Source organism: Nannospalax galili, unplaced genomic scaffold (genome assembly GCF_000622305.1).
Source record: "Nannospalax galili isolate Female #2095 unplaced genomic scaffold, S.galili_v1.0 scaffold63, whole genome shotgun sequence".
NCBI classification, from domain to species: domain Eukaryota; kingdom Metazoa; phylum Chordata; class Mammalia; order Rodentia; family Spalacidae; genus Nannospalax; species Nannospalax galili.
In genome coordinates this window covers 10,351,209-10,363,839 of record NW_008355272.1, presented here as the reverse complement: position 1 = coordinate 10,363,839, position 12,631 = coordinate 10,351,209, and the positions used below count along the sequence as shown (strand labels likewise).

General features: G+C 42.3%; 1 protein-coding gene across 1 annotated transcript in view; it reads left to right on the top strand.

Annotated features, from left to right (window-relative positions):
* The window catches only part of Fam169b (family with sequence similarity 169 member B), a 79,552-nt gene that overhangs the window by 28,139 nt on the left and 38,782 nt on the right, over positions 1-12,631 (top strand). The window contains exon 5 of the mRNA XM_029555686.1: positions 1,599-1,776. Within this exon, the coding sequence (XP_029411546.1) occupies positions 1,599-1,776 (178 nt within the window). The remainder of the gene's footprint in view (positions 1-1,598; positions 1,777-12,631) is intronic.

Genomic DNA, 12,631 nt, shown 5'->3' with positions numbered 1-12,631 from the left:
TGTGTGACTAGCTGATTGGTTTTATCCCTTGTGCTACATTTCATCAGTTGCTTGTGGTGTCTAGAAGACTGTATGTAGATTTCAGAGGTCATGTCCAGACTTGGCCAGGTAGCCATGTCATCTATGCATCCAGAAGGGGTAGGGGGGACACCCTGATTTCAACCACCCATTTGCCCTTCACGGGCCACACACACATAATTTTTTCTTTCTTTCTTTCTTTCTTTCTTTCTTTCTTTCTTTCTTTCTTTCTTTCTTTCTTTTCTTTCTTTCTTTCCTTCATTTGTTTATTATTTACTTTTATTTTATGTGTATGAGTGTGTTGCCTGCATATATGTAAGTGTATCCATGTCGTGAAATGTCCTTGGGGGTCAGAAGAGGGCATCAGATCCCCTGGAACTGTAGTTATGGATAGTTGTTAGCCACCACGTAGGTTCTGGGACTCGAACCCGGGTCTTCTGTGAGAGCAGTCAATACTCTTAACTACTGAGCCATCTCTCCAGCCCCACATGCAGATAATTTTAATAGACAGTGTCCTAGTTTGTTCTTCATTGCTTTGACAAAATACTCTGACCAATACCAACTTGGGGAGGACAGGGTTTATTCAGCTTACATCTCCCCAGGTCACAGTTCATCAGGGAGCCCAAGGCAGGAACTCAGGGCAGGAACCTGGAAGCAGGAACTAGAGCACAGGCCATGGAGGAACGCTGCTTACTGGCTTGCTCCCCTGGCCCCTGCTCAGCCTGCTTTCTTATGCAACACAGGCCCACCTGCCCAGGGGTGGCACCACCCACAGTGGGCTGGGCCCTCCCACATCACTCATCAAGAAGATGCCCCTCAGGCATGGCCACAGGCCAGTCCAATAGAGGAAATTCCCCAATTGAGGCTCCCTCAACCCAGGTGTGTCAAGTTGACACTAAAGCTATCCAGCACAGACAGGAACACGAAGTCATTTGGCTTATGCAAGAGAAAGCTTCCAGCTATCTGGGCCTGACTTTGACCACAGGATGGTTTCCTTACTTGGGATGGCTGAGCCACAAGAAGGTTTTAGTTTATAACTTAGTACCAGGTGGGCTTTGAGTCTTGGTAATTTTGGGGATTGAGACTCCAGAGTGTGTTCAAAATCTGTCACAAGTTATTGAAAATCAGTTACTTTTGCTATAGTGATTGAGCTCCTCAATTATTGCTCATCCTAGAGCCAGAATTCTTGTGGGAGGACCCTGATGCTCTTAAAAATGGCAGATTGGTTGAAAAAAATTATTTCAGGACACAGCTGGTGATCCCTTGGAATGGCTTGACCTGGCTGCTAGGAGGTAACTTCCTGTTCTCTTACCCCCAACCTGGTCATGCTCTGTGGATATGCATTTTATGTCTGGTGGCCCTGGGGACCCAGGAACTTCCCCTGGCACTGTTACTCTGCCTGCAGGCTGCATAGTTATGTAAGTCAGTAATGCTGAAATTCCATGATTCACATCTTGAGCAAAAATGAATCCTACCACACCTTGTGGCCTTGTGGTACAGGATGATTCCAGACACCATCTGTCAACCTGATTTTCCTCTCTGGCCTCACTTGGTGACTGTTCTTTCTTTTTTCTTCAAAGGTTCGGTCCTTTGGGGAAAGGATTGTACTTTTCATCCTCAATGTCATTATTTTTGGAAAGTTGGAGAGAAGTTTGGATGATGAGGACATGTTTTTCCTACCTCACCCTGCGAAGGAGCAGGCTAAGATTCTGTGGAGAGATGGAGCGGCCATTGGATTTTATTCAACCAAAATGAAAGGTGAGAGATACCCGTGTGGAGACTCTTGATGTCTGCCTGTCTCTCTAGACACTGTCAACATGAGTGTTCTGTGGAGAGAATCTTCTGGTGCAGGAAGCATGGCTAATTAAACTGTTGTGTCAGTAAGTGCAGGCATGGGTTCCATTTTCACATCTCTGTAAGCCTGCCCTTGGATTCCCAGGCAGAACCACATACGTGCACCTTTAAATACTTGTGACAGTGAACAGTGAACGAAGACTGAAGCACACGCTCTTACTTTAATGTTACCGATTAGCTGTCAGGAAAAATACTATTGCTAACAGCTGACATGTGTGCAGGAAGTGCCCCAGATGCCAAGACTTATAGACATTACCTCAGAAGGAGTTGGCCACAAAAACAAGCTTAGGTTAGACAACAGCAACTTCTTTCTAGGGGCTGTGACAAGCAATAAGTGTGGAACCATAGGCTGTAGGATCCGTCCTTTAAAGTTGCCGCTTTCTTTAACAGTCTCTTCAACTTTGAAAGGCTGTCAACATCTCTGATCTACCTGGTTCCAGCACCACTATTTGGTCCTTATAAAGTTATCAGTGTTTAAAATAAAATTACATTTATTTATTTTTGTAGGGAGTATGGTGTAGAAGTGGTTAGAAGATAACGTGTGAGAGTTGGTTCTCTCCTTCCACCGTGTGGGTCCTGGGGTTGGAACTCAGGTTGTCAGGCTTGGTGGCAAGTGCCTTTACCTACTGAGCCATCTTGTCTGCCCTAAAGTTACCAATTTTAGCAGCAGTTAGTTTTTCCAGTGTGGTGGTTTGAATGAGAAGTGTCTTCCATAGGCTCAGGTATTTGAATACTTGGTACCCATTTGGTGGAGCTTGTCCTTTGTCAGACTTTCCTAAATGCCCCCATTATCCTGCTGATAAACATGGCATGTTTTTCTCCTTCCTTGAATAACCTCTCTACTCTTATCATAGGTAACAGTTTTTTTTAAAAATTTCTTTCCATTTATGTGTATTGTGTGTGAATATGTGTATCTGCCTGTGTATGTGCATGTGCGTGTGGGTGAGCTGCTCAACTTGGGTACTGGGAACCAAACTCTGGTCCTTTGGAAGATTAGGAGATGCTCTTAACTGCTGAGCCATCTTTCCAATCCCATAAAGATTTCTTTCTAAAAAAATATTTTTATTGTTTTCGTGCATTTAATGTAATAGATCTTAATCAAATTTAGATCTCCTCTGCCATCTGTGTCCCACTCCAATTAGTCCCCTCCCCCCCAGAATGGATTTCATGCATTCTGTCATATATGTTAAGTCCTATCTGGTCAAGTATTTGTACCCAGATGTCCCTTGATGCAAGTCATCCACTGGAGTCTAGTCAGCCTATCTAGAGTCACTCCCTTAAAGAAGATCTACCCTCCTTCTCCCAGCAGTAACCAGTTGCCAATAGTTCTTCAGCTAGGGTTGGGGACTGCTGCCCATTTCCTTCATTTTATGCTGGGTTTTTGTCTGATTGAATGGACGTGGGTCTTGAGCATGCTGTCACTATTGTTGCAAGTTCATATAAGCACGTTCCCAGTGGCCTGAAAGCTTCTGTTTCTTTATGTTCATGCACCAACCATGAATCTCACAGTCTTTCTGCTCTGTCTTCCACAACAGTCCCTGAGCCGTTGGGTGGTGAAGTTTAATATAGGAGTCCTGTCCAGAGACATGTACTCTGCAGTCCCTTGTCTTCTAAAACTTAGCCAGTTCTAGCCTTCTGTGTGCATCAAATTTTGTTGTATGAGGACACCTCCCTGGTGTATGCCTTCCTGAGGCATGTGTCCGTATTCTCTCTACCCCCTGTTCTGCTATGTTCCATGAACCTTAGGTACAGAGGTTCCACTGTAGATGTGTCACTTAGGGCTAGGGAACTCATGGGTGTCACTGTAAATATAGTCAACTATACATGACTGGAGAAGTCATAGATCCTAGAGAAAACCCTATCTCTGTCATATCTCTAAACAAATGAAATTTTTTACTGTATGCTAAATATGGATCCTTATATTTACAAACATGTATACCATACACTTGTCAAAGAAGCGTCTTTTTGCAACAGATGGAAGCTATTACAGAGTTCCACAACTGGTCACACACAGAGAATACATGTCTGAGAGATGTCCATAAAGATTTCTTAATACAATTAAAACCAAGTTTCTGTAATGAGGCTTTCTATCATCATCCTATTATGGTTCCCTACCAAGGTATTATAATCCCACACAGTGGAATCATAATTTGGGAGGGCCTGTAGACCAGGCAGGCAGTCATTAAGACTCTGACCAAATAACTCATCTATGTGCTTTATAGCCTCCTCCCTGATCCTCTGTTTTTCCCCAGGGGTATAGCAAGTAGTCAGGACTAAGCACAGGTCTTTCCATATAAGCTCATAAGCTAAAGTTGAGGTGGATCAGGATGAGTCCTCAGAGAAGCTGTAGCTTCTCATGCATTGTTGAGGGTCCCTACTTGAAAAGAGGATCTGGGCTCTGGGCTCAGGCACTGCCCTTAAGGGGTGTGCTGAAGGCATGTGAGAGGATGGTTCCTAGGGACCTCCACTCCTCCTCTCCTTGTGTCCTTCAGGGTTGGGTTTCCCTTTCTAAATTTTCATTGTATAACCCCTTGTCCTGGTAGAGGGCCATGAAGGCCTATAGGCTATTACTCTTGATTCCTACAAAATAGGCCCAGCCGCAGTTTGGTACTGTAGTTTAAGCTTCCTTGCTTTAGCCAGATCTCCACATTCCCCAGCTTGTACTGAAGCTGCATGGTTTTGTAGTAAAGTATCATATTCTAGTTCTTGAGGCTGTATCATAGTGTGGAGTCCAAGGGATGGACAAGGGCCTCTGGGGTAGCAAAGTGTCCCTCTTATCTACTCTGAGTCCTCAAGGAGATTTGATGGGTTAGAGCTTTATTTCTAAGCATTTGCTACCTACCAGGTGTTCTGAGAAAGTCTGAACATAGCCACGGAAGTGTTAGGAACACTGGCCTGAGTTTATCTTTTTTCTGGGCTTATCCTTTTCTGGCCTGAGGTTTGAATATCATTTATGTTGTTTCTCAGGATTAAGTCCCACAAGTCTAGTCCTGCTATGAGCATCTCTAATGCTGTTTCTATTTATTTATTTTTATATGTATGAATGTTTTGCCTGCATGTATGTAAGTTCACCCATGTATGCGCTGCTCATAGAGGCTAAAATTCCCTGGAGAGCCCTTGGAACTGGAATTATGGAAAGTTGTTAGGCCATGTCATTGCCTGGAATGGAACCCAGGTCCTCTGCAAGAGCAGCCAGTGCTCTTAACTGCTGAGCCATCTCTTCCATTGTTGAGGTTGTTTTCTTGGTGAATAAGGTCTTTCTCCCAAGAAGCACTTAAAAAAAAGTCTGATCTACTAGGTCGCTATTCAGTGAAGAGGCTTGCTTATATGAATGGCTTTGACTTTTTTGTTTTAAGTTGCCATTCAGGTTATGAGTGCAAATGGGCTGAATTTTTCTTTGGATCTCATGCTCAAGGGAATGAATGTCTTGTTACCTGGAGAATTGTCTCCATATCCTTGGGGGAAAGGACTGAATGGTAAAGGAACATGGAGAATTTGAGAGAGTTAGGGTATAATGAAGCAGAAGTAAGCAAGGCAAAGTGGTAAAAGGTGGGGAGGCACTTAACTTGTGGACAGTGTTCAGTTTGGCTTCCCATCTGGCCAAGCTCTGTTGTCACTCAGGCCCTGCGCCTTAAACCCCTTTTTCTGCTGGGGATTGGCATTAGTGAGAAAGATGGGAATCTGAAGGCACCTGGTAGGATCAGCAAACAAAGCCTATGGGCCTTGGAACCTTGCAGTCAGTGGAACTGGCATCTGCTCCCAAGCCCAGCCCCAGAGCTGGTCTCTAGTAAATTGTCTTTGGTTGGTGTGAGAAAGGCTCAGAGAAGCGCTGCCACAGCACCCCCCACATACTCTTCCTGCATCCCAGCAGGCATCTGGGAAGGTGGAAAGAAGAATGGAAGTGGGCAAGTGAATGCTGGCATCACAGAAAAGTCTGAGGATGCAGGACCCAGAGCAGCCATGTGGGCATTATTGTTTTTATTAGTACCAGCATGGCTGCCCCATAACGATCACCTGTGTGGTCAGGGGTCGGGTTCCTACGTCTTCTAGGTTCAGCCAATTTAAAGTGCTTTTTGTCATCGGCAGCTGCAGGCTGGTGCATGCATCTTTGCCCCAGCTCATGTCTCAGTAGGGCAGGGGAGAGGGTCCAGTTACACACTCAGCTCCTGCCATAGAACACCATAAATGGTGAAAAGTAAAGACAGAAGCGGGGAAAGATGGGAAAGGGCGAGGTGCTGCCACACTATCAGGCCTTTCCCTGGAGCGTGCCCATTTCCAAGTGCTCATGGGAGAACCAAAGTGGAGGGCACAGAAGGAGGGGGGCAATAAGAAACAGCATAGACCTTGGCTATATAGCTCCTGGCTACATCAGCTTTTATAGGTACAGATTGAAGCCTGGGGCACACCAGCTAAAATTTCTAGGTTCTTGTGTCCTGGAACACTGAATTAGACCAGGAACATATGGTTAGAAATAGTGGGGCTGGGGAGATGATTCTGAAGTTTAGAGCTGCTCCTCTTGCAAAGGATCACAGTTGGGTTCCTAGTACTCACCGTGGGCTGCTCACAGCTGTCTGCAACCCTAGGTCCAGGGGATCCAGTTCCGTTTTCTGGTGTCCATAGGCACTTGCATATACTCACACACAGACATGCAAGCATACACATAAATAAAAGTAACATAAATCTAAAAATAAAAAGAAATTGCAACTGTTCATTAAGAAAGAAAAAAAAAAAAAAAAAAAAAAGGCACTTCCAAGGGTGGAAGTGGGCTAGTGATCTGGAAAAGAGACTCTCAGAAAGTCACATCCCTACCTATATCTTGGAGTATTTTACTTCTGTTTCTTCTAGCAGTTTCAGGTCTTGCATTAAGGTCTTTGATCTACTTTGAACTGATTTTTGTGCATGGTAAGAGATACAGATCCAGTTTCATTCCTCAACATGTAAATATCTAGTTTTCCTAGCAACGTTTATTAAAAAGGCTGTCTTTTTCCAGTATATTGTTTTGACCTCTTTGTTGAAAATTAAGTGGCTTCATTTCTGCATCTTTATTCTATTCCATTGTTCTACATGCCTGTTTTTGCCAGTGCCATACTTTTTGGTCATTATGGTTCTGTAGAATACTTGGTGATCAGGTATCATGATGCCTGTTAGCATTACTATTCCCACTGAGAATTGCTTTGGCTATTTGGGATATTTTGTGATTCCATATGAATTTTAAGATTGCTTTCTCTAGTGTTGTGAAGAATGTTGTTAGGATTTTGATGGGAAATCCATATGTGTAGGAAGTCTTTCCATCTTCTAGATTTTTTTATGTTTCAGATTCTTCCTTCAGTTTTCATTGTAGAGGACTTTTACCTCCTTGGTTGAATATTTCATGTTTTTGAATCTATTGTGAACGTATTTTTTTCCTGATTTCTTTCTAGGCAAATTTGTTATCTTCAAATATAATCTAATGTACAGACCATTAACAAATTTATTCATATTTCAGTTTTAGAATTTGAGGCATTATTTATAGTTTTAATTCTTTATTGAGATGTCATATCCATTTATTGATTGATCACATATTTTCTTTATTAATTTTTTTTGGTCTTTTTGAGACAGGGTCTCCCTATAGCTCCAGCCGTCCTAGAACTCACTATGTGGACCAGGCTGGCCTTGAACTCACTGAGATCTGCCTGCCTCCACCTCCTGAGTGCTGGGATTAAAGGCATGCACCACCATGCCTGGCCTTCTTTATTAATTTTATGAATTAAAACTTATTTTAATTTTTGAACCGTATTTGTAAAGCTGATTTGAAGTCTTTTTCTGCTAATATCTCTTTTAATTTAGTTATACCAGATAACTTCTTTCCCTAAGTATGGGTTTTACTTTCCAGTTTCTTTGCATATTTAGTAATTTTTGGTTGAAAACTAGTCATTGAAATTATGTCGTAGAAATGATCTTTGTGTTTTTCAGAGTTGTCGTTTTGTTGTAACAGGTGTTTTTACTTGGTGAGATTCAAAGTGCAGATTTTACCTCCTCTGTGCTTTGCTGCTGCTGAGATCTGTTCGTAGGCCTTCTTGTAGCTGATTTTTAGCTGTTGAGCTCCTCTCTGTGCCTACAAAACTGGTGGTCCAAGACTTACTATGGACGTGGCTTCCTCTCTCTGTGATTTCTTACTTCTACTACTTCAGAGTATTGTACTCTGATCCTTCAAATTTTGCTTCATTTTTTGGTTAAGAAAAGTGCTACAAAGTCAGGTGTAGTCGTCTATCCAGCAGTCACAGCACTCAGGAGGCAGGATTGCTGAAAGATAAAGGCCAGCTTGAGTGTTTTGGCAACATAATGCCTCACAAAATGAAGCGAAACAAGCCAAAACAATAAACCTCTTAAAAGTCCCATCTGGCCCCTAATGGTACCACACTGTGAACCAGGCTTCCCTTGGGGGCTATTGTAACCTCATCTAGGCCACAGCATCACTAGTGAATACATGTGGTTTGACTGACTCATAGGAGGGGTCTGTAGTTCCCAAGTTGAAGAGTTAACGAAGAGTTAGCCTTGTCACAGTGTCATGTAATGTTGGATCTTAGACTATGGGCACAGTCCATGGTGTGATTCTCAGTCTCTCATTAGCACAGTTTCTCTTCATTAGTTTATGTTCATGTGGTCAGAATACCCTAATTTAGCTTAGGTTCCCATGAAAGTTATAATTTCATTGTGTGAGGAAAATAAAAAATGCAAATTCACTACCTGAACAGGACCAAGGGCCAGGTTTTAACTGCTGAAGACTGTGCAGAGGGTTCCCAACTTAGCAGCGATTTAGCATGACCGTGATACATGTTCAGTAGAAATTTTGGTCTTTTTCTGGGTGAAGTGATCTATGGCTCATTACTCTCTTGTGATGCTGGACAGAAGCAGAGAGCTGCAGCTCCCAGCCCGCCGTGCCTTCCTGTAGGGCACAAGCTGATCCTCTGCAGTGTCTGTGTTGTGCTGTTTGGTAGGTTAGGAACATTAAATGTATTTCCAGCTCATATCTTTAACATGTGATATATTTTTAGGGTAACATAGTCCTTTCGTAAGTTATGTCTTCTGTATATTGTTTCTAAGAAAAATTTTACGTGTGTGTGTGTGTGCCTTTAAATACAATTTTAACAATTATCACTGGCTGAAATTGACATATTTTGGTATTTACAGTTCTAACAGTTTTAACCCATGTATTGGTTCATATAACTATAATCAAAATGAAAATGTCATAATTTGATCATCTGCTCCCAAACTTCACATTATCCCTCTGGAGTCAGCCCCACCTCCCATCTGGCACCAACAGCAAGCCACTGGTCATTTCCCCATCTCTATTGTTTTGTCTTTTTGAGAGGATCACAGAAATGGAACTGTGCATTATTTAGCTCTTTGAGACTGAGTTCTTTCCCTCAGCGTCACGCCTTGGAGATTCCTCTCAGTCAACATGTGTATCAGTAGATTGTGCCTCTTTATTACTGCGGAGCAGATTCAATTCTCAAACAAGTGTGTGCCTTTGTGTAGAATGAATAAGACATTTTCAGGTAGGTTCTCTTTGGGAACATTTTGCTAATAGGCTAGTTTAAATTTCTCTCTTGGTTTGATGTTTCCATAATTGCCTTTCTTACAAAATATTGACAGTCATTTTACTTTTTGTGTGGCAATTTTTTCTAGATAATAAAAATTAGTGAGCTTTTACTTTTAACTTTTCCTCACAAATCACCAGTCCAAAAGAGTGTTTGTGCTAAGGGAAGAAAATACTGAATTGGGGAGTAGAGTGTAGACTTTTTTAATTAAAAATTTATTTAAAAAATTTTATATGTGTATGAGTATATTGCCTGCATGTGTGTAAGGACACCCGTGTCATGCAATGCCTGTGGAGGTCAGAGGAGGGTGTTGGATCTCCTGGAATTGGAGTTACACATGGTGGTTAGCTGCCATGTGGGTGCTGGGAATCCAACTGGGGTCCGCTGCAAGAGCAGCCAGTGCTTTTAACTGCTGAGCCATCTTTCCAGCCCCAAGTAAGTGTAGATTATTTTTTTTAAAGATGGAGCTTATAAGTATTCTGCCTGTGTGTAAAATTAAAGAACAACTTTGCATTCTAGATTCCCCCAAACCCAACAAGAGTGAGAGCTGTAAAAACAAGCATAACAATTGCAATATTAAATGAAATGACTGGGAACCCAGATGTGCATGTGACGGCAAAGCGGGCTTCACCTTAGCCATACCTGAAGCTGGGGCCACTTCCTTGAACCATCTTGGGACATTCAAGGCTGTAGTCACCTCTTGCACACTTCTGCAATCCTTTGTGCCATCTTCTGGGCTTTAGTGGTCATCGTTTGTTGTCACACAGCCATACACTTCCATATTGTCCTTGATTGCTTTTATATAACTGTAATTCAGCCTTCAGGAGCTGCAACAGAGACCTGATTCTCAAAGGCTAAAGTATTTACTGTCTGGTCTTTACAGAAAAAATTTGTTGACCCCTGTTGTAGAGAATACATTGTAAACATCTCCTATACAAACAAAACCAATATAATTAAAATCAGTATTTGCAGTGCTGCCCGGTGAGCAGAAGTCAGGAACATTCAGAGCACCCATGGGCATCTTCAGAAGATGCTTAACTACCCTGGGTTCAAGGGTTCTGTCCTTAATCTTATAAAGTGGCCCTGGCTTAAAGCAACAGCATGATTATAACTAAAAGATTCTTAATAATGCCTGCTTCCACTTTGTGTGTGCCTACCATAAACTCATCCTGGGTCAATCTTTGATCAACGTGTCTGGTGTCTTCTGTCCTTGGCTCATGTACAACTGAGTCATGAAAAAATCCCATTGCTCTCAAAACCCTGCATCAGGGGCACTTACAAAGCGGAAACAGATATTTTTAAGAATTATCATGGACAAGTGAGAAATTGAGGGAAAGTGAGAAGTTAAGGAAAAGCAAGAGAAGCTGGGGAGAATGGGAGGCATTTCTAAGGGAGGAAAAGCCACTGAACTCCATTGTTTAGGGATCTACCGGGCCATGGTAGAAGCTGGACAAAGGCCGAGGTAATCTCTATTGAGATTGATTAATTCTCTGGGCTGTCATGGGCCAACTCAAGGGAGGGTTCACCTGCTCTGTGCCTGTCCCTTTCACCCAACCATGTAGATGATCATGTGCTGTTATGTACAGCCCACCCAGTCAGGGGTGGCTAAAATTCCCTCTGTCTGTCTCTGACTTTTAAACATTGTTAGGTATTGATCTTAACTGTCTTCTGGCTATCAGTCAGTAGCTGATGTTGCTGCCTCTGACCTTGTAGATGTTGGCTGGCTGTTAATTAGACTAAAAAAAAATTCACATTTCACATGATCACCTTGCAGTCATAGCAGAGAGTTAACACTACACAGTCACCAAGATGTAACTACAGTGTCCTAAGTTATCTCCTTGTCTAAGGACTGCCTAGGGTCTCTTTCCTGAAGTGGATGCAGGTTTGTTTGAAGCCACCCTTACTTACAAATTAGTCTATTGTAATTGATTGCATTAGAAACAAGGATATGTGAGAGAATGATAGGGTCTAGCACATATTCTCCAGGGGTCTCTCAGAAGCTAGCCAGCTGACCCACCAAGCACCGGCCTTGCTTCTTAGAGCTTGTCTGTCTGCCTGCCTCTTATCAGGTCTGCTTGGCTCTCTCATTCCAAGTTACAAGCTTTTTTGTCTCTCAACCTTAGTACTTTTGGCTTCATTGTGTTTTTTAATATTTTATTTATTATTTTTATTTTATGTGTATGAGTGTAGTGCCTGCATGTATGTGAGTGCACCCGTGTCGTGCAGGGCCACGGAGGTCAGAAGAGGGCATCGGATTCCCCTGGAACTGGAGTTAAGGACAGTTCGTAGCCACCATGTGGGTGCTGGGAATTAAAACCGGGTGCTCTGCTACAGCAGTCAGTGCTCTTAACCACTGAGCCATCTCTCCAGCACCTCATTATGTTTTTAAAAAAATATTTTATTTTTTTATTTTATGTGTATGAGTGTATTGCCTGCATGTATGTAAGTGTACCTGTGTTGTGCAGTGCCTGAGGAGGACAGAAGAGGGTGTTGGATCCTCAGGAGCTTGAGTTAGGGCAGTTGTGAGCTGCCGTGTAGGTGCTGGGACTAGAACCCAGTTCCTCTGCAAGAGCAGCCAGTCCTCTTAACCACTGAGCCATCCCTCCAGCCCTAGCTTTGTTGTTTTAATCGTAACATTCTCTTAACTGTAACTTCCATTCCTACTGTAAGCTCTGTAACCTCAGTGAGCAGCTTGTTTTCACCATGGGCTCTTTCCCTCGCCACCCAGAGGGAGCTATCTTCTGCATCAATTTGATTCCTAGTGTACTTTATGTATTGTTCTTCTTTTTTCTCTTAGCACTTTTAAATTAAAAAATCCATTCTGCTTTATTTTTGATTTCTATCATTAATTTCTTATATGTGTGTACATGTTCATATATATGCAGATGTGTGTGTGCGTGTGTGTTCACGTTGACATGTGTGCACGTGCATGCAGAGATTGGAGGTCAACCGTGAGTGTTGTTATTCAGACACCATTCATCTTGCTTTTTTAAAAAAATTATTTATTTAATAACCATATTATAATAATAAGAATTTCATTACACCAGCATTGACATAGTCAATAACAATTTCCAGAGCTAAGATGCAGCTCTTTCAAAATTGGCTGTAAATTTTTAGGTTCATAGTTGAATTAATACAGTTATACAATATTGTACTCAGTATAAACCCTATAAGACATA